Source organism: Vulpes vulpes, chromosome 15 (assembly GCF_048418805.1).
Source record: "Vulpes vulpes isolate BD-2025 chromosome 15, VulVul3, whole genome shotgun sequence".
NCBI classification, from domain to species: Eukaryota; Metazoa; Chordata; class Mammalia; order Carnivora; family Canidae; genus Vulpes; species Vulpes vulpes.
In genome coordinates this window covers 87,197,011-87,217,777 of record NC_132794.1, presented here as the reverse complement: position 1 = coordinate 87,217,777, position 20,767 = coordinate 87,197,011, and the positions used below count along the sequence as shown (strand labels likewise).

Below are 20,767 nucleotides of genomic sequence, written 5' to 3'. Positions count from 1 at the left end.
CTACTAGATCCTTAAACCCACTGGGGGTCTCCATAATCCTTTTCCATCAAGGTCATTAGCTTAAAGTGGGACAGGCTATGGGGCCCTTCTAGATGGTCCATGGTGCCCTCTCCAATCCTCTCTCCCTCATTCCCTCATTTGTCTGTCCTAGGAATCTTTCTAAGACTCCAAGGGTGGAAATGGAAAAATGTGCTCTTACTCATTGAGAGTTCTTCCAAATCTTTATAACTGTGACAAAAGCTTGTGAAATTCATAAGCCAAGAAGGTGTGATTTTTTTTTTTTTTTTGTCTATGTTGTCTGACATCCCTTGTCTGAGGCAAGGAAAGCAGAATGTCTTCCCCAAGGCATGCCACCCCTAAAAGAAGGGCATATATGTAGTAGGAAATACCGAGGGAAGAAACATCCGTCACTGCCTCAGATCGTTGCTCACCACACCTTCAGCACCTGTACCAGACTCACTTGTGCCTGAGCTATACTCTGGGTACTTTGATTGATTGGAGTCTGGAATCCTCTTGAAGTCATCCTGGAGGAGACACATGGGCTGTGTGACTGCCTCCTTCCATCTTTTATTCCTGTCTGAGCTACAGGCTGAATGGCCATAGCTAAGATTACTGCTCACCTTGAGCCACATTGAAGAAACACTGCTCACTCTGTCTCTAATGAGTTTCTTCTTGCTGTCTGTTGGCAACCTGACCAATCTTTTCCACTTCCCAGGTAGGTTTTGTGGCGATAAAGTCCCGGAGCCCCTCACGTCCACAGACAGCCGGCTCTGGGTGGAGTTCCGGAGCAGCAGCAGCCTCTTGGGCAAGGGTTTCTTCGCAGTGTACGAAGGTTTGTTCACGACGAGATAAGCCCCCTGGGTAGCACTTGATGTGCCTCTGGCCTTCGCATGCCGCCCACTGTCCCCCTTGCACCCAGGCAGGTGTGGCAGCTGCTGGAGCTGTGAAGGTTGGAGCAGCCACCACAGGGGCTGGGCTGAGGAGTCCCCTCCTCAATCCTGTCCCCTTCCTCCCCACTCTGGAAGCAGAGAGGCCATCTGTGCTTACTTCTGGACAGGTGTCGTCTACCTGTCACCCCTCCCCCCCCCCCACACACACTGATCTCCATTCCACTGCAGCTGGGGAGACTGTCTGGGGTATAGAACCCTGAGGACATGAAAGCAGCCTCTGAATAGCTGTGTGAGCCCGAGCAAAGGACCTAACCTCTCTGAGCCTCTGTTTGTTTCATTTATGAAAAAAAGACTTTGGACAATGTCAGGGTATTTACAACTACATTTCTTGAAAGGGCCTCTGAGGCCACCATGGTGGTTGAGTTGAGTAAACAAATAGGTCTGGGCTCTGGGCAGCTGCCACCAGGGCATTTCTGCTAAAATTCGTTCCACATATTGGATAAATTGTAATTTTGGAGAGGCCAAGATTTTGTTTTTATAAAAGAAATAACGCGCGCGTGTGTGTATGCACACATGCATGTGTATAGCCCTCTGTACCAGCCCTCTACGTTAGAATCACTTGGGGAACTCAGACATTATTGCTACATGGAGCTCCCCCAGACCCACTAGCATCAGAACTTCTAGGGATGTGACCCCTGCTTCTACAGCTCGAATCATTCCCCAGGTGATCATGATGCACAGCAAAGGTGGAGAACCGTGGTTATTTTCTTTATATGAAGAAAATCCAGAGTTGCAAACAAATGAAATTGTGCCTTTCTAGAGGCAGTCTTGGTTGGATAGAAATGAAAATCTTGCCACATGGAGCCACCTAGTGGTATAAGTGTGGCCACTAATTTCCTTCCTAAGATCTGACCAGGGACCTCATTCCTCCTCTCCTGGCTCTCTTTCTAAAGCTACATGTGGGGGAGACATTAACAAAGATGCTGGTCAAATTCAGTCTCCTAACTACCCGGATGACTACAGACCTTCCAAGGAATGTGTTTGGAGGATTACGGTTTCAGAAGGGTTTCATGTGGGGCTTACCTTCCAAGCTTTTGAGGTAAGTACTGCTCGGTTTTTCTTCCTGAGGATGAAGTACATGTCAACTTCTGCTAGACAATCTCTGCTGTATAAAGATGGGCTTCCATTTTTTTTTTGGTTGAAAAGAGGAACCTAAGAGACCATCTCAAGCTCACGGTGCATTGTACCCAGACATTTGGCATCCAAATCTTTGCAGGCTTTGAAATGGTATCCACCTCCTTTCTGACGGCTACCCAGGGGATGTGAAAGTCTAGAATGGGATCCCAGGAAGTTGTGTAGAACCGTCCTGCCCTATGTGTCATTTCTTAGTCTGCACAGCTTAGTCTGGGCTTTCTCAAATAGAGGATAGCTTAGAGAGCCCAGGACACACTTGGGTCCTTTGGCCTCTTGGTTAGATTTTTGAGAGTGTTATGTAGTAGGTTCCCTTCTTATGTAGAAATACCTTTAATACCAGACCAACCGTCATCTTCCATGCTGCCTCTGTTTCTTTATTTAGATTGAAAGGCACGACAGCTGTGCATACGACTACCTGGAAATCCGCGATGGCCCCACAGAAGAGAGTGCCCTGATTGGCCATTTTTGTGGCTATGAGAAGCCAGAAGATGTGAAATCGAGCTCCAACAGAATGTGGATGAAGTTTGTGTCCGATGGCTCTATCAATAAAGCGGGCTTTGCAGCCAATTTTTTCAAGGGTATGAATTAGCAGTTTGTTTCCATTTTTAGTCACAGGAAGAGGTATTGCCCCCCTGGCTTAAGAATCACAAAACCCATATGGAAGCTTAGCATCCAACAAGGCTCCCTGTTGGGAGAAGGCAGTGACCCATTTTAGAGCTGCCTCTAACGGAGTTCACCACTGACTCAGGAACAGGTGCGGCCTGAGCTGCTCCATGGCAGAAAGTCCTGCCACTGCACTTGGAAACTATATTTAATAAGTTTATCAGGTCAACCTAGCAAACCTCAGGGAAATTGAGCCTTGATAATAAATATTCATGTAATCACTCTCATTAATTGAGCACCTACTGGGTATCAGGAACTTTGCAAGGTACTTGGCTGACATGATGTCCTTTAATTCCCAAAATAACCCTTCAAGTTGGGTTCAGATCACATTTGATTAGGGTTGAGAAGGGTTGCTTGAGGGTCACCCAGATAGTTAAGTGCAGATCAAGAATCCAAGTGCCATCTGACTCCTAAGGCCAAACTCTTTCAACAGCACAGCCTTGCACTTCCTGATGTGGGCCAGAAAGGCAGCCTCTGTCTTCAGCTGCTGACACATCAGTCCCCAGTCTGCCAGTCTCCTCTCAAGTGGGTGGGGGTGGAGAGGAGAGTGAGAGGGTTCTCAGGGAGCCAACTCCCATGTTGTCTCAGGGACCTGCCATGTTGCAGAGATGAAAGCAGACCCAGAATGGCATGGAAAGGGCAGCATTCCTGGCCCCAGCAGAATGGGCTTCTCAGCACTTGAGGCAGGTGTTCTTTCTCTGTTCCCAGGGCCCTGGAAGCCCCTCAGACTACACTGTAAAAGGGAAGCCTGGATATTCCCCAGCACATTGTGGTCAGGCACCCAGTAGCCTGCCAGCAGCCACTGAATGGTATTATGCAGTCCGCATCTGAGGTCTCTTGGTCAGTGGCACCACTCACATCCAGGAAGAAGGAAGCTGCTTTCCCCTGCTTCCTTCCTCTCCAAGGACTCCAGGCTGTGCCAGTACAGACATCCCGGTCCCTATCTTATTCCTGCTCTCCCCATCTGTCCCCTCTTAGCCCTTTCTCCCGGGTTCTACATAAGTGCATGTGTGTGAGAAGAACTCATTTCAAGCCTTATGACCCGAGCAGGCAGCCCTTTTCCTTCATGAGACTTCGGTTTCTCTCTGCAAAACAAGGGGAAGAAATCTGCCCATTGTACCTAACCAGTTGTGAAGCCCCACCAAAATGATGGCTGTGGAGACACTTTATAAGCCGAAAAGTGCCACACAAATATATATGGTTATTCTTCTCTTATCTTGAGGCATCTGGAAGCACAAACAGAAGCAGAACAGGAATCATGATACTTTGAATAATCGGAGAAAATATTTCATCAATTCTTTCCCAAGCAAAAAAAGGCAGGCAGTAGCAAGTGTATTTCAAATGCAGGTCAGCTTGTGGTTGCAATGCCTGGAAATTCACAGTCTGTGCCCCACCTGGCCCAGACTGCATGTGACTCAGTAGCAGCGATGCTCACTAGGTGGCCTTAAGCAGGTTACAGTAGCAGGTTACAGTAACTTAAGCAAGTTACTCTCTGAACCCCAAATTGTCCATTTCTGGAAATGGCATATGAGGCTATTGCAGAGCTGTCAGGAGAAGATGAAAGCGTGTAACCAAAGGCACATTGTATAATGTTTAGTCCCATGAACCGTCTTTACTAGAGAAGGAGCTTTTGAAGTGGTTATTTTTATTTCTGGAAAAAATGAAGTGCAAATTTCTTCTTGCTATTGTCATGTATCAGTTTCTTGTGGCTGCAGTAACAAATTACCACAAACACAGTGGCTTAAAACAACACAAATTTGTCATCTTACAATTCTGGAGGCCAGATTTCCTTGCATTTTCCAGCTTCTAGAGGAGACCTCTGCATTTCTTAGCTCGAGAACCCCTTTATCTTCAAGCCAGGACTGGCCAGGGGAGTCTTTCTTGTGCTGCATCACACACCTCTGCTTCCACTGCCACATCTCTTTTTCTGACCCTGACTGTCCTCCCTCTTTCAGTTATAAGGACCCATGTGGTTACATTGGGCCTACTCAGATAACCCAGGATAATCTCCTATTTCAAGATCCTTAATTTAATCGCATTTGCAAAAGTCCTTTTTGACAAGTAAGGTAACAGATTTACAGGTTCCAGGGACTAGAACGTGGACGGCTTCAGGAGGCCTTATTTTGCTTACCACATGTCACCAATGATTATGAGGATTTATTCTAATTCTGTCCTTCTCCTCCCCTGCCTTCCACCCTCAGCTCTGTAAATTAGGTGTTGGGTAGTTGGTAACCCGCTGGTACTGACCCACCCACACCTCATTCTTGGTGCTGCTGCTAATTGGTGATGCATGTTTTTGAGAGGACCAGCTAAAGCTGGAGATTAGGGTTACCAGATTTACAAAAAAAAAAAAAAAAAAAAAAAAAGGATGCCCAGTTAAATTTGAATTTAAGATGAAGGATAATCTTTTAGTATAAGCATGTCCCAAATATTGCATACCTTGCTAAGAAATGATAAATGTTCATCTTGTTTTAAAGCTTTTATTTATTTATTTTGAGAGAGAGAGAGTGAGCAAGCAGGGGGAGGGGCAGAGAGAGAAAATCTCAAGCAGACTCCACACTGAGTGCAGAGCCCAACATGGGGCTTGATCCCACGACCCTGAGATCATGACCTGAGCCGAAACCAAATGTCAGACGCTTAACCGACTGGGCCACCCAGGAGCCCCAGAAGTGTTCATCTTAAATTCAAATCTAGTCAGGCCTCCTGAGTTTTTTATGGCAGCACTACTGGAGATGCCAGTCAATGCAGGGGAAAGTAGTGCCTCCTGCGATACTACACTGGCTTGTAAGGCACTGAGCTGGCTTGCTCTGAGTACCCATCATAACCATCTGTGTTTGCTGCTTGGAAGATACCATCTTCTCCTTCTTCCACAGTTAGCACCCATTCAGCAGTCATCAGGCCATGTGTCAGGTGCATTGCTAGGGGCTGGGGACACTGGGGAAAGCACAGCCATTGTCCTCAAGAGCTCAAGGTGGTGGAAGAGAGCTGCAGGCAAATGGGGAGGGACCCAGCCGTGGACGTGTGGACCTCGGAGGCCCTCAGCCTGGGTGGGGGACCACATTGCGCAGTCTCACACTTCAAGGGCATTTCAGTTCTCAGCTTGCAGACATCTCTTTAGATGCCCATGAAGATGTTAACCAGGGCCCACCTATACTAACTTAATGCACAGGCCCGGCTTGATGTCTCCTTTATGTCAGTGAGCTTGACCCTGAATCCTAAAAGAGAAACCAAGACTGGTGGAAACCTCGGGGGACCTCTTAGAGGGGAGAGAAAAGACTCCACGGAGTGTGCCAGAAACCACGTGAGCAATCTCACTTTATCTTCAGAACAAGCCCGTGGTAGGCGTTAGTATGACCCCCATTTTATAAACGAGGAGGCGGAAGTTCTGAGGTGGCAGAGCCAGAACAGACCCTGGATTCTGCAGAGTCCCCAGTGCATTCTTCCCACTAGAGAGGCCTGAAGTCACAGGCAAGTCAACAGAGGGGGTTTGAATTTTTCATTCGTTTTTGTGATTTGATTCTGACACGTGTCGCCTTTCTGCCCTTCCTGATACCATGGAAATATGGGGAAAGGGGTCTTGGATTTAGCATCCAAGATTTGGATTTTTGTCCTGCCTTCATCCCTCACAGGTGTCTGCTCTCAGGCAGGTCAATTTTCCTTTTGGGGACTGGATCATACCTGCTTTGTTCTCCACTGTATCCCCGTGCCTGGCCCACGCTGGGCTCAGTAAGTATTTACTGGGCAGGGAATGAATAGATGAAAGAGCAAATGAGGCTCAGGTTCCTCATTTGTGGGTTGGGCTTCCTGCTGCTTTCTCTGCTTACTTTTCGGGATTCCCAGGAGAAAGAATGAGGCGAGACCACAGTCTAGAGCAGTGCTGTCCGACAGAAATAGGAGGCAAGTCACAAAGGTGAGCCACATATGTAATTTTAAACGGTCTAGCAGCCACCTTATTCCCTTCCCCAAAAAGAAACAGATGGAATGATTTGAATATATCTTATTTAATCCAATATATCAATTTTACAATCATTTACTATCACATGCAGTACTATCACTTTAATTTGTCATTAAGATACACAATATTAAAAAAAGATACACAATATTAATGACATATTTTGTGGAGGTTTTTTCATACTAAATCTTGGAAATCCAGTGTCTTTTTACATTCACCGCACACCTGAATTCAAAGTAGCTACATTTCAAGTGTTTGATAGCCAAACAAGATGATGGCGACCACACTGGTCAGTGCAGCTCTCGAGACTGGACACAGCCAGCTTCCTCTGCCCAGCCTGTTTCCAGAAAAGCCATCTGTAGGATGTCCTGGGAACACACAAGTGCCCAATGCGTGTGTCAGGACTTCTCCGGTGAAAGAAACCGGAAGATTAACTACTAAGTCCATGCAGAAGAGTTGGACCAAGCGAAAGAAACTCTTGCCTTGGTGCCAGTTGGTAGGAGGCTCTGCCCAGAGCCCAGCTGGCACATGTCACTGACCAGGGTGCCAGTTGGCCTCTGCATGCCTCTCCTGGTGCCAGATGGCAGTCCTTCTCAGAGCCCGCTGGCCTGGCAGCAGGCAGAGCTCATCTCTGCTTACTTCAGGAGATGGCAGCATTTGAGGGTTGGCAGGGCCACACTTCTCACATAATATCATTCCCACCTTGATCCCTATGCTCCTCTGTCCCAGTGCCAATGGACCACCGTGGGGTGCTGATGAGGGGGACTGGCTTCCTTCAGGTACCTCTTCAAAAGCTCAGGGATATGCTCTGACTTCTCATTCCTTAACTCTCTCTGAAACAATTGCTGGCATCTTACCCGAGCCATCTCGTTATCTAAGCACAGAATGACTCCTTCTTTTACTAATACCACTTGAAGAAGGCAAAGAAGACAGAGCTACCGCTGTGCAAACCAGAGCCCTGCCTCGTTCAGCTTTTCCTCCTACCCCTCACACTCTCCCAGATTTTTCTAGGAGGCTTGGCCTTGACCACCATAACCCAGAGCAAGCATGAATCTGTGGGCTTGGAGCAGATGCTACTTCGTCACAGTGTGGAGGTGATTCCAAGGATGCCTAGGCTACACTGAGAGTAGAGCCTCTGCTACAGTTCCACACCATCCATCCAAGTTGGAGTAAGGTTGAAAATGGCCAAGCATCCCACTGCTCTTGCTGGAGCAAATGCAGATATAACTCTGTATCTGTGGGATGCCTGGGTGGCTCAGCGGTTGAGTGTCTGCCTTTGGCTCAGGACATGATCCCCAGGGTCCTGGGATCGAGTCCTACATTGGGCTTCCTGAATGGAACCTGATTCTCCCTCTGCCTGTGTCTCTGCCTCTGTCTCTCTGTGTCTCTCATAAATAAATAAAATCCTTTTAAGAAAAATAACTATATCTTTTACCCACCTTCCTGAGCCAAACAAACATCCTACCTTCTAGTCACTGGAGGAACTATATTCCCTTCGCTTTAGGCCCAAATCCAATCTACCATCCTCTCTCCCACCACATGGCTAAGATGGCACCTGGAGACTTGTTCATCTATGGTCTTCCTTTTCTTGTCTAGGACAAATGCGTGTCCTTCCCATAGCCATGTCATCTCTGGCATCAGAGTCTCCCCTTTGCCATCTCCCAATTGGTCCCATGTTTATCTTGGCCTATTTCGATGGGCTTTTTTCCACCATTCTTTTCTGCCCTCCCCGTGCATCTACCTGCCAGTTTCTTGACTCTGCTGGGCCACCTACCTGCCTTTCTCTTCTTCCTTCACTGGTCCAACTTTGACTGTTGTCCTTTCTATTTCAGCCTTGTCCCTCTCCCCTCCTCAGACCTGTACTACTCAGCTCTCACCTGATTCAGGTACACCCAGGTAACCTTATCCTTTTCACTGCCATCATCATTGTGACTGTCTACCCCCTGGGATTTTTTTTTTTTTTTTCAAAAACCCACTGGGATTTTGAAAGCAACTCTGCAGTTGTCTGTAGTGAGAACTATTGTGTACTGGATATCTATATGCTAGGGACTTCACACGCATCATTTCCAACCTCCACAACCCTAAAAGCAGGTGCAATTCTCATCTTAAAGCAGGAGGGAGGCTCAGAAAGGCTAAAAGACCCAAATTGTCGGGGAGAGATCCAGTATGGATCCAACTGAGGTCGTCTGGTTCACTCTAGAAGCCTAGATTCTTTCCATTTCTCCTTATTATTAATAAGGATATACTACCCCCCTTTTATACTTTCTAGCAAATGCTGAATAAAGTACTTTGTTTATCGTAAAACAATAAGTTATTGCAAGGTTGTTACTATTTTAGCATACTTAATAAATAAAATCTTTAAAAAGACATTTATTTGAGGCCATGGACAGCTTCAACCCCCTGCCTAGAGCATGTCTCCTACACTCACTCCCCCTACAGGCCAACCTATTTAAGTTTTGGCTGAGCCCCAACAGCACATCACTCTTAATAATTACCTAAGTTTATTGCCCACTATGTGAAATGATGGGCTATTCACACACCATTCTTTACCCAGTGAAGAGCAAGCAGATAGATGAGTATGTTGTGCACTGGAGACAAGGAAGGCTGAAAGGAAATGGGTCTGTCTGAGTGGAAAAGGGGCCGCGCAGAGGGAGCTGGCCCTAGTCGAAGGGTTTGCTTGTTCCGCAGGACCAGTGGGTTGAAAGTTGCAAGGGGCCAGAATTTTGACAATTCAAATTTCAAAGGAGAAGAAATACTTTTGAAACGCAGCGAGAGTCCCATCTCTGGGTGATTTTGAGCAGGGTCTGCAAAGCCTCCATAAGAAATGTTATTAAAAGGATTGCTGTGTGAAGGCAGGACTGGGTTCTTTCCATGTCATTACCAACTGTAAGATGTCCTGATTTCTCTCGTTTTATGTGTCATGCGGGCTTCAAAGATTTTGTGGTCAACTCTGTGTTTGCTCCATTACTACTTCCCATAGTGTTATGAACCAATACCACCCCCACCCTTTCTTCCTCCTAGATTGAGCTGTTATGGGTTTTGTCTTGGTTTTGAAGATGCCTCAGTGTTTGTTGTTCCGTCGCTTGGCTCTCTGGCTTGGTTAGGTCACAGCGCCCCCTCTCAGGGATTGATGCCCCAGAGCTTGGCAACAGAAAATGATGAGTCTTTCCTTTTATTTCTGATCATCTTGGAGATGCCCATTGCCTGGGTTTTTCTTTTCTCCAGTGATGCGTGGGCTGACATTTCTGGCAGATTCTCCAGTGACTCCCGTGTTCTTCCTCGGGACAGCTCTGCTGGCATCATACTTACTGTTATTTAACTGCCCCAAACATATCACTAGACACTTGTCAGTGCTGAATCCCATCCACGTCCTCTGCTAACTCTGTCTCACCGTGACCTCTTCCTGCAGTTCCTCCTGGGAGTATTGGCTAACCTAAGAGCTCAGTGTTTTCTGTAACCTTGAAGATCTTCCTGGGCACACCTCTTCAGATTATTTATAAACTATGAAATCATAAATTGTGGTTCTATCTCTAGAAAATGCTTTTACATCTTCATCTAGAAATGTGTCCCCTTGCTCTTACCTTTTGCTTAATGTCCCTGAGAAGTTCCCTATTTGGGGAGAACCTCAATTCCATGGCATTAAAACTGATTAAGTCATTGGTGTGGAAACTGAGTTTGTTTTTTTTTTTTTTTAAATCACACTGTTTACCCTGACTGAACCCTTCAAAGAATAAAATCATCCAGGCCTGATCTCCTCCAGAGGAGCCTTGCTCCTGGCTAACAAGTTACACTTATGTTCTCAAGACATCCCCCTTGGTTATAGTTGCTGCCAGTGTCTGAGACATGGACAAGAGCCTCCCTGGGAGGGGGTCACCAAGGAACCATTCTTGTTCTTAGAGGACATTTGCTGGGGAACCTGGGATGTGGAATGGGATAAGGAAGAGACCAGGCAGCTATGTGGTGATTTAGCCGGAGTCCCCTTCCTCTCCAACAGAGGTGGATGAGTGTTCCTGGCCGGATCATGGAGGGTGTGAGCAGCGCTGTGTGAACACTCTGGGCAGCTATAAGTGTGCATGTGATCCGGGCTACGAGCTGGCTGCCGATAAGAAGACATGTGAAGGTTGGTGTTGGACCTGCCAAGCTAGAATAAGAGGGGATAAGGGACAATCTTAGGAGAAGTGGGGAAGAAATGGGGCAGTTGGCTGGCTGTGAGGTGATGTGATCTGTGGTGGATGATGCCCCTGGCTCTTAGAAGGAAAAACAACTCCAACAAGTCACAGATGTGAGAGGGCTGCCCAGATTGTAAGAACTTCATCCCAGACACCTCAACTGGAACCATGGTTAATTTTCTTCTGTGGCCGTGAAAAATTCAAATGATTATTCAGATAAAAACTAAAAGCAAAGAAAAAGTATGAGCACTTCCATGTGACTCAACTAATAGCTCATTTCATTCATTCGTTCCATTTCTACTGGGCTGGTGTTCGATTTTCCTTGCCCACCTGCCTGAATCTGCTTGTTCATGTAAGCCAGGTAAGGTGCATAGCTTGCTGTAAACATTCCTAAGTCTCCTTTGATCCAAGTCATATGGAGTCCCCAACTATGCCACCGAGTGACAGGTAAGCATAAGTGCATGTTATCATCTTAAAAAGTGGTAAAGACTTATCCTCCCTCCAAATCCTCAGTTGAAGCAGACTAGAAGGATGCTGGGTTCATCAGTTTAGATTATCAAACTTTTTTTTTTTTTTTTTTTTATTAAACAACAGCAGGCTTATTGCTGCTTGGGGGGAAATCGCAGTCGCTTGGAACTAAAACCAAATGAATTTTGCTTCTGTTTCTCCTGCGCAGTGGCCTGTGGCGGTTTTATTACCAAGCTGAATGGAACCATCACCAGCCCTGGGTGGCCGAAGGAGTATCCTACAAACAAAAACTGCGTCTGGCAGGTGGTGGCCCCTGCTCAGTACCGGATCTCCCTTCAGTTTGAAGTGTTTGAACTGGAAGGCAATGATGTATGCTTCTGCACTCTAATTGTGTTGGGATGTGGCTCAGGGCTGCAAACCAGCGAGGGGCTCAGTAGGCAGGAGGCAGCTTCCCACAGTCATGGAATCTTTGCAGGGCAGAACCTGGGGAGTGTTTGGTGTAGAGGTTTTAGCTGCCTACCCTCTGCAGACACAATGCTTTGATCCTCTTGTCACTGATAAATCCCAGAGCAGAGAAGGCAGGTCTTGGGGGTGGCAGGTGGTTGAGACAAGTATGTCCCCTGGGGTAGGAGTCTGAGGGTTAGTGTTCAGCTGAGGGGAACGGAGGGGGTGAGATACAGCTGGGGCCAGGATAGTATGAATTGCCTGCCCCCTCCATGGGGCCGTGGTCGTGGGGTGACCAAGTCAGCCAAGGCCTAGGGAGAGCCCTCCAGCCAGAGTGCTAGCCACGAGTGCCTCACGTTGACACCGTGGACCAGAGGGATCCCAGTAAGAGTTAAGAGGGCCCTCCCGCTGGACCTGGCTGAGCCGGTCTGGCCCACCCTGTGGCAGGGTGCAGCTGCTAGGCAGGGGGCCCTGCAGTGAGTCTGGGGTGGAGCCCTGGGAGTACCGGGTGGCTCCCCATGGCCCTCCCTTGCAGGTCTGTAAGTATGACTTCGTGGAGGTGCGCAGTGGCCTGTCGCCCGATGCCAGGCTGCACGGCAAGTTCTGCGGCTCTGAGATGCCCGAGGTCATCACCTCCCAGAGCAACAACATGCGTGTGGAGTTCAAGTCAGATAACACGGTCTCCAAACGCGGCTTCAGAGCCCACTTCTTCTCAGGTGTGTGAGTTTGCAGGCGAGGTCAAGGGCTGTGGGTGACATGGCTGTGCAGACTCTCTGGGCACCTGCCCACTGCTCTCTGCCCCCTGCCCCTCCCTTTGCCTTGGAGGTGATGCCTAGATCTGGGTTTTGTTTTGTTTTTTTATTGGCGGCTATATTTTTGCAGGGCTGCCATAACACATGGCCACAAAGTGAGTGGCCTCACTTTGAAACAACAGAAATGTATTCTCAGTCGTGGAGGCCGGCAATCTGCAGTCAAGGCGAGGGCAGGGCTGTGCTCCCTCTAAAGGCTTTGGGAGAATCCTTCCCGGCCTCTCACTAGCTCACGGTTCCCTCGCTTAAGTGTCAGATGGGCTTCATCTCTTTATCCTTTAACGATTCTTTGTTGTCCTCAGGAAACTAAAACACAAAGTGTGTTAGGACAGGGTGTGGCGAGGGTGGGGAGACTCCGCTGACCCCTCAGGCCCCCGGAGGGAGGCTGTCCTCTATTATTACAGGAAGAAGTTGGCTTGGGGGGAGTGCGTGCTGCACTGGCTTGAGCTAACACAATCACTGTGACAATAGTGAGGACTTGAGTTCAGACATAATAACAAATACAAGCCAACACTTCCTCTGGGCGGGATGCTGCTCTAAGTGCTTTCCCTGTACTAATTCATTTCCTCCTCCCAACAACCCTATAAGATGAGTACACCAGTGCTGGCTCCACTTTACAGGTGAGGCACCTGAGGCACAAAAGTCATGGTCTGCCCGAAGGCACAACGGCTAGGCGTGGTGGAGCAGGGTTGGTGCCTGGTGGTCTGGCCTGTGGCCAGCACACTTACCTCCTCCACAGGCAGGAGGTGGCCTGGGGTCAGGGAGGAGGAGCCCAGGTCTCTGGGTCACACAAGCTGCTTGCTCACAGAGTAACCCTGGGCATGTTAGTGTCCTCAGCCTCAGTTTCCTTACCTGTAAAATGGGGGCATAGGCACCTGGCTCTTAAGGTGGTATAAATGCTATATAGAAAGTGCTGTGGGAAGTGCCTATCACATAAATATTCAATACATGGAGGTTACTTTTCTTTTTTAAGATTTTATTTATTTATTTATTTGAGAGAGAGAGAGAGCATGAACAGGGGGAGGGGAAGGGAGAGGGAAAAGCAGACCCTCACTGAGAGGGAACCCGATGGAGGGCTCTATCCCAGGACCCTGAGATCATGACCCCAGCTGAAGGAACACACGCAACTGACTGAGTCATCCCAGCACCCCGGCAGTTACTTTTATTATGGTTACTATTATTATTAATATTAGCCTATCTTTTATGGACAACATAAGCCTATTTTGTTTTGGCAGGAAGCAAGGGTAAAGGACATATATGTTTACTAAAGTGTTTTAGGAGCATGGGGAATTCTGTATACCTCAGGACCAGGTGCCATCCAACAGATGCCGCCCCACCCACCCTAGGAAGGGGACCCCCCAAATCAGGGCACTCAGGGAGGCTTCCTGGTGGAGGCTACTTCTGTGTGGTGTTCTGAGGTGTGAGGGAATTCTGTAGGTGGTATTTCCCATGACAGCTTGTTGATCTCCCCAGACAAGGACGAGTGCGCCGAGGACAATGGCAGGTGCCAGCATGAGTGCGTCAACACATCTGGCAGCTATCTGTGCCGGTGCAGAACCGGGTACCGGCTCCATGACAATGGGCACGACTGTAAGGAAGGTGAGGCTAGACTGCGGCTGGGAGGCCAGGCTAACCTGGCCTCCAGAGTGTGCACATGTGTAACAGTGACAGCCAGGGGGGGCCCTTCTGGTATGCCTTCCCTCCTTCTGCCCTCCTGCCCAAAGGTTTTCCACAGGGCAGCTCCCTCATTTGGGCAGCTTGTAGGGGCCCTCAGGTATCCTCCTGGAATTACTACTGCAACACAGTTACACCCCCAGGCTCCAGAATCAGACTACTGAGGTTTAAATCCTGACTCTGCTACTTACCAGCTGTGTGACCTTGGGCAAGTTACTTAACCCCTCTGAGCTTCTGTTTCTTCTGTTTAAAAGGGACAAAACATACCCCCTTCTTAAAGGTGTATGAGAAGTAAATTAAAGCATGCCTAGAAAGTATTTCAGACAATCTATCTATTAAACACTTGACATATCAATAAATATCAACCATCTGTGTCATGATATTATCATATGCAGGTCTAATAGTAAAATAGAATTTGAAAAAGATTGCTCCCTGCTCTATTTACTACTGGAAGTTCAGGGCCAGGTGCCTTTGAATGTCCAGTCATTCTGAAGGAGCCTTTCTCTGTTCTCACCTTGCCCTGTGAAGGGAGCTTGAGCATCTCTGATAAGCACACAGGCTCTAGGCCTTGACCTCAGCATAGGGCCCTGCAGAGGAAGTCAGGGGGAGGGAAGGTGTGAAGACCCCATGCCCCCTCTCTGGGATAAACATCGCAAAATTAGCAGATTTGACTGAGGTGTGCAGAGTCTGATCAGGCCTACCTGGAATGTTACAGGGTGAGTAAGACAGCCTCAGAAGCAGGGTGCAGACCACCCTCCAAGCCCAGCCCTTTGATACAGACACAGGCGGTTGTGGGTTGGTTGGGAAGCAGGTTGGAAGAACTTGGAAGTCTTTGTCAGACTCCTGTAGGGTGGGCCTGGGCCTGAACAAGCCTTGCTTCCTATGGTGTGGGGGAGGCCAGGAGGGATTTAACCCCACTAAGGTCTAACCCCAGCTGAATAGTGGCTGCCTTCCTATGGGCTCCCCCAGGGTGTGGGGCTGAGCTGTGGTAACAAATGTCCCAGATGCTGAGGCCCTGCAACCTATTGGCATTTGTCCTCTGTGTGGCTGCAGAGTGGAGGCAGCAATGAGCAATGGGAGTGATGCGGTGTATACCTTCAGCTCCCTCTGTTTCCTAATCTTTTACACCAAAGGCAGGCCTGAGTTCAAGTCCTGGCCCTGCCCCTTACTAGTGAGTCACTCACCCTCTCTAGTTATTTTTTCATTTGGAAAGTGAGAAGGATCAGATGAGAGAATGCATTCAAAATGCTTAGCATAGTGCCCAGCACACATTCTACCTGTCGACCAAAATGCCTCACACTGAGCAAGTCCCATAACCTTTTGTGAATAGCACCATAACCAGGGCGACATCTATAGCCTCCAAATGAAACTGCATTGAAATTCTTAAAGAAAGAGATGAAAGGCATAGTGATGAAGACCTTAATTGGCACTTGCTAAACCTTTTACATGTATTATCTCATTTAATCCACATGTCCCCCTAGGAAGTTGGCACCCCTTTTACAAATAAAGACACCAAGGCTTAGATAAGTGCCCATAGTCCCACGGATGGCAGGCAGCAGGACCGAAGTCCATTTGACTCCAGTGCCTGTGGTCTCAACCACTAACTACCATCTTTCCAATGATAAGCATGATGTGAATAGCAATGGGGAGAATGAGGAGCCCCTGAGCCACCACCAGGAAGGCAGCAAAACCAGATAAATCAGCATATCTCTAGCCAGGAGACACTTGACTCAGACTCCCCACTGCCCCAAATTTGATAATGACCATATGACAAATAAATATGAGAGAGAGAGAGACTCACCCAGAGGGCCTCCAGTGCTGCCCACAAGCCAATGACTTCTCTCTGCATGTGTCCCCCCTCCTCCGCCAGCCGGCTGTGCACACAAGATCAGCAGTGCAGAGGGGACCCTGGCGAGTCCCAACTGGCCTGACAAATACCCCAGTCGGAGGGAGTGCACCTGGAACATCTCTTCAACCGCGGGCCACAGGGTGAAACTCGTGAGTCCTTTTCCTAGTTCATGGACAACATGGACTTTGGTTTCAGACAGACATGGGTTTGAGTCTCTGCTTTGCCACTTCCCAGCTCTGAACCTTGAGAAAGTTATTCAACATTTCCAGAACTCAGTTTCATTGTCTGGAAAATGGGGATGCTAATGAAGCCTCCGTCGTGGGGCCGCTGTGCAGAATTCCGAGGACACACACAAAGCCCTCGTCACAGGGTGGTGGTGAGAAAAGCTCTCTAAAAGGCATTTGTTCACAGTGGTCCCGGTAAGAGGTGGCATTCACTGCACAGATCCATAGAGCTGACATTCAGTTGTTTCCAGTTGTAATTTTTGACAAAACAATACATATTCAAGGTTAAAAAAAGAAAAAAGAAAAAACAACCAGTACAGAGGGCTGGAATGTGGAAGTCAAACCTTCTAGATCTTCCATGCCCACTTCAGAAATGACCTTTCTGAACTTTTTTGATAAATCCTACCAGAAATTTCCTTTGCATATCCAATAGTATATATACATGCATCAGAAAAAATATGTATCTTTTTCCTTGCCCAAACTTCTCAAATGGACTCTTATTATTCATCTTTTAAAAATTAACAATAGATTGCTTATGCTAATTCTCTCTTAATTAAAAAGTTCAAGTCTCCCAGGCATATGATTGTAAGTGTACACACTGTGCTCAGTTATTTCAGAGGAGAACTGAGTCTCTGGTACAATTCTGGTATCTCAGCCCCCAGAGGCTCCCAGATCCTGGAGTGTAAAACAAACCCTCTTTGCCAGCTGGAGAAGGTATACTCCAGACAGACGTTTTTTGAAATGGGTCGTTCTAACTCTGGAGATTTGTAAGCTCTCCAGGAAGCATATGGATGTTCCTCTGAAGTAGAGGCCAAAAATGCAGGGAGAATGTAAGAGAACAAAGGAGAACATGATGATAAGCAGACGATGGCCTGGGGACTTGCCAGGGCTTTTACTGGTGGGTGAGAGTGATGAGGACAGGTGGGTGAATGGGTGCCCAGGACAGAGTGCAGGTGCTGGTGTGTGTGTGCCAGGCCCTGGGCAGCGAGGGGTGGCGAAGGCAGAGCCCATGGCCACAGGGTGCTCACAGGGGGCACCTAACATGCATGGCTGCCCATGTGGGAAACGCTGTGGCGGCTTTCCTGGGTGTCAGAACAGCCCTGAATCTGGGTGAGGGTGAGCTAGAGGGTGTTAGGGAAAGGCACTCCCTGCACCCCACCCCCCAGCCCTGCCCTCTGCTGGAGAAGGTCCGGGGCCCTGGAGGCGGGGGGAACGGCGGCCCCTGGGGATGGGAACCCGCAGCCTGCACAACTGGAAGCCCCTCTTCTGTCCCAGGGCCTCAAGATTTTAGTAGTTTCCTGAGATTTTCCCCTTCTTTACAGTGCCAAGGAACTAAAGCAACTGGTCACAGTGGCCAGAGTTAGACCAGATCTCATATAAATTTGAGGCTGTTCATATGTGTGCGTGCTAGTTGTTAAAAAAACTTCCTTGGGACGCGCATAGTGGACGTCTTGATCATGCTCTATCTTTTTGCTACCAGAAAAATGTGAGTTGAATACTTCCCAAGAAGCTGTATTCTTGGAAATACTGTATGGGGAATACAGCAACAGGATGTCCTATGGGTGTCCCTCCCGGTGCATCACCCACCCTAATGCTGCTGGTGTCTCCTCTCCTGCTCTTGCCCACTACCTCTATACTGCCCCCAAACCCAGCTCCCCTTCTATAAGGTATGAAGAGCTTTGCCCGTTTCTACTGCTTATCATTCCTGTGGAAGCCCGCACTGCCAATGACCCCTCTCCACCTCCATCCTTGCCCTGTCTCTCCAGGAACACTCTTTTGAATTTAGACTCCCCTCGCTCTCCAGTCATGTCCTCTCTTCCTGCTCTGTCATTTGGTCCAAGCTTTCATTTAACACTGTCCCTTCTCACCTTGTCCCATCTCCCTGGCAACTGTGGGCAGGCCATCTATCACTCAGCTGCCCTGTCCCTAAGAAGCCCTACATTTGGGATTGTGAAACTTGGGGGTACATGGCCTGGAATTGAGGGGCTCCCCTGGCCAGCTTTGGGGTACAGTCTTTAGGGGGCAGGGAGGAGGTGGGCAGTATCTCCTGATGATGGTTAGGAGTGTGGGCTGGAGTCAGGTTGGCTGGGGATCAAGTCCAGCTCCAGCCTCCTCTAGCTTGGAGGATTCAGCTTGGGCAAGACACTTCCCTAAGTCTCAGTTTCCCCTTCTGAGTACTAGCTCCTCTCTCACAGCATCATCAGAATTAAGTGAGAGAATGTCCATGAACATTTGGCACAGGACTCTGCATGGAAAAAACACTCTTCAAATGTCAGCCACTATGAGGATGTAGACGAGGAGCAGCATGCGCTTCACACAGCCTCATCCTATCATTTGTACTCAGGGATGGCATGGGATAGCGCAGAGGTTGAGGGCAGGGGCTCTGCAGCCAGACATCCTGATCATGGCCCAGCTTTACCAGTGGGCAAAACTTGGTCAAGTCACCTGACTGCCCTGTGCCTCATTTTCCTCATCTGTAAAGATTATAGTGGTAGACATAGCACAGAGGTGGGAGGAGTATATGAGGTTATATTGGTAAAGTGCACAAAACAGCTTCTGGCCCAGGGTGAGTACTTGGCCACTGCTGCTGTCATCATTAAGTGAGAAGGAGCTTTGTGATGTGACAGAAGGAGCAAGGATGACCACAAGCATCTGTGCTCTCGGAAGCCGGCCATCTCACTAACCTGTAAAAGTGCTCTTGGCAGCAGTCGCTCATGTCACTACCTTGGAGGGCTGTTTGGGGACCAAAGGAGAGTGTCCCACACACCCCATCCTCTCCCAGCCCCCAGAGAGGCGGCCCTCACCCCGGCTGAGCACCAAGCCCCTGCCTCACTTTCTGCTCTTCACTCTCCAGACATTTAATGAGTTTGAGATCGAGCAGCACCAAGAATGTGCCTACGACCACCTGGAGCTGTACGACGGGCCCGACAGCCTGGCCCCCATCCTTGGCCGTTTCTGTGGCAGCAAGAAACCAGACCCCGTGGTGGCTTCAGGCAGCAGCCTGTTTCTCAGGTTTTATTCAGATGCCTCTGTACAGAGGAAAGGCTTCCAGGCGGTGCACAGCACAGGTAGGGATTGGGGATGCCCAGCAGCCCGCTGACGCCCACGTGGGCTAGAGATAGACGGGGGTGGACGCAGGAAAAGAACTGCCTTTCCTGCTGACACTGGGGGTGGGAGGTGTGCGATCAAACATCTCTTTACAAATGAAACGTGAGCAACCATAGGGGGAATGGTTGTTTTCTTTTAATGTCAACATTTTAATCGACAGCATTTAAAGTGGGTGGCCCCTTTTGTGGGTGCCACGTTTCTTTCCTCCTGCCCGCCCTCCCTCCCATCCGCTTTCCGAAACTTATTTGTCATCTGGCTGGTCCGTGAAATCTGAAAGTGTGGGAGCTGAGGAGTGTTGAGCAGCCCTTGTCGCCCCCTATGGGCCAGTTTGGAAAATGGACAATGTTTCTATGACCTGTTCTTTTTCCCCACTTAAAATGTAAATAGCTTTATTTGGTCCTTTGGAGGAAAATGTATAGGCTTATAACTAACACACCACTTTGTTAATAGGAGAATATAAGTAAGAATATTGGCCCTGCGCTTTAGCCATTAAAATATTACTCACGGAAGCAACTCTGCCTCTCTGATCATGGTGTTAGGTTGTGGCCCTTTGGCAAAGCAGTGGCTTTCCGTGGCCCACTCGGAGTCTGAGATCATGATCATGGGAGCCTGTGAGCTTTTCTGATCCCTTTAACAGCCCCCCTACCCCGCCCAGTTTATGTTCAGAGCCAAAAAATAGGAATCACATAAAACAGAATGGCATCCAGCACCCTTAGGTGGTTTAGCTTCCCAAACCTAGAAGACACCTCTAGTGCCTGCAGGACCCTCTCAAGCTCCTGGAGAAGTTCTAGCTTCCCCTAGGGAAGGTTCAAGCCATTGACCAGTGACTCTCCCTCTTGTTGCTACAGACAGAGTTGGTCAGGGTCCCAGCAGGAAATGAAGGTACACTCAGATAGAGTCTTTATTTGAGGAGAATTTCAAAAGTGACAGTTTACAAAGGGGCAGACAGGGTGTGGGGACACCATAGGGGGCAGGCCTGGACTAGGAACTGCAGCAAGTGCTACCCTCAGGCCTGGATGCCAGAGCAAGGAGTTGGTCTGCAAAGCCTTGCAGGCAGAGGCCTCCTGCCCACCATTAGAGCTGCGACCACCAACACAACCTGTGGTGACCAGGCAGGGAGGGAGCTTGGAACTAACTACCCCAACCGGTCTCCTCCCTCTTGGATCTGCTGGTGTTTCCCATGGCTGAACCCAAACTAGAAGGCAGAGGGCCAGGGGTCTTGCGCATGTGCAGCTAGAGGTCAGCCTCCCGGGGCCCCAAAGCAGGTGGGGAAGAATGGAGAGGGGATCTGGCAAGGTGAATAGAAAGCATCCTGCCCTGCTC

The 20,767-nt window shown here is 48.7% G+C and overlaps 1 protein-coding gene across 1 annotated transcript in view; it reads left to right on the top strand.

The window, feature by feature from the left end:
* The window catches only part of TLL2 (tolloid like 2), a 121,352-nt gene that overhangs the window by 94,760 nt on the left and 5,825 nt on the right, over nucleotides 1–20,767 (top strand). The window contains exons 11-19 of the mRNA XM_072739652.1: nucleotides 716–832; nucleotides 1,844–1,989; nucleotides 2,467–2,662; nucleotides 10,694–10,819; nucleotides 11,545–11,705; nucleotides 12,316–12,496; nucleotides 14,063–14,188; nucleotides 16,134–16,261; nucleotides 19,191–19,404. Coding sequence (XP_072595753.1) covers nucleotides 716–832; nucleotides 1,844–1,989; nucleotides 2,467–2,662; nucleotides 10,694–10,819; nucleotides 11,545–11,705; nucleotides 12,316–12,496; nucleotides 14,063–14,188; nucleotides 16,134–16,261; nucleotides 19,191–19,404 — 1,395 coding nt within the window. The remainder of the gene's footprint in view (nucleotides 1–715; nucleotides 833–1,843; nucleotides 1,990–2,466; nucleotides 2,663–10,693; nucleotides 10,820–11,544; nucleotides 11,706–12,315; nucleotides 12,497–14,062; nucleotides 14,189–16,133; nucleotides 16,262–19,190; nucleotides 19,405–20,767) is intronic.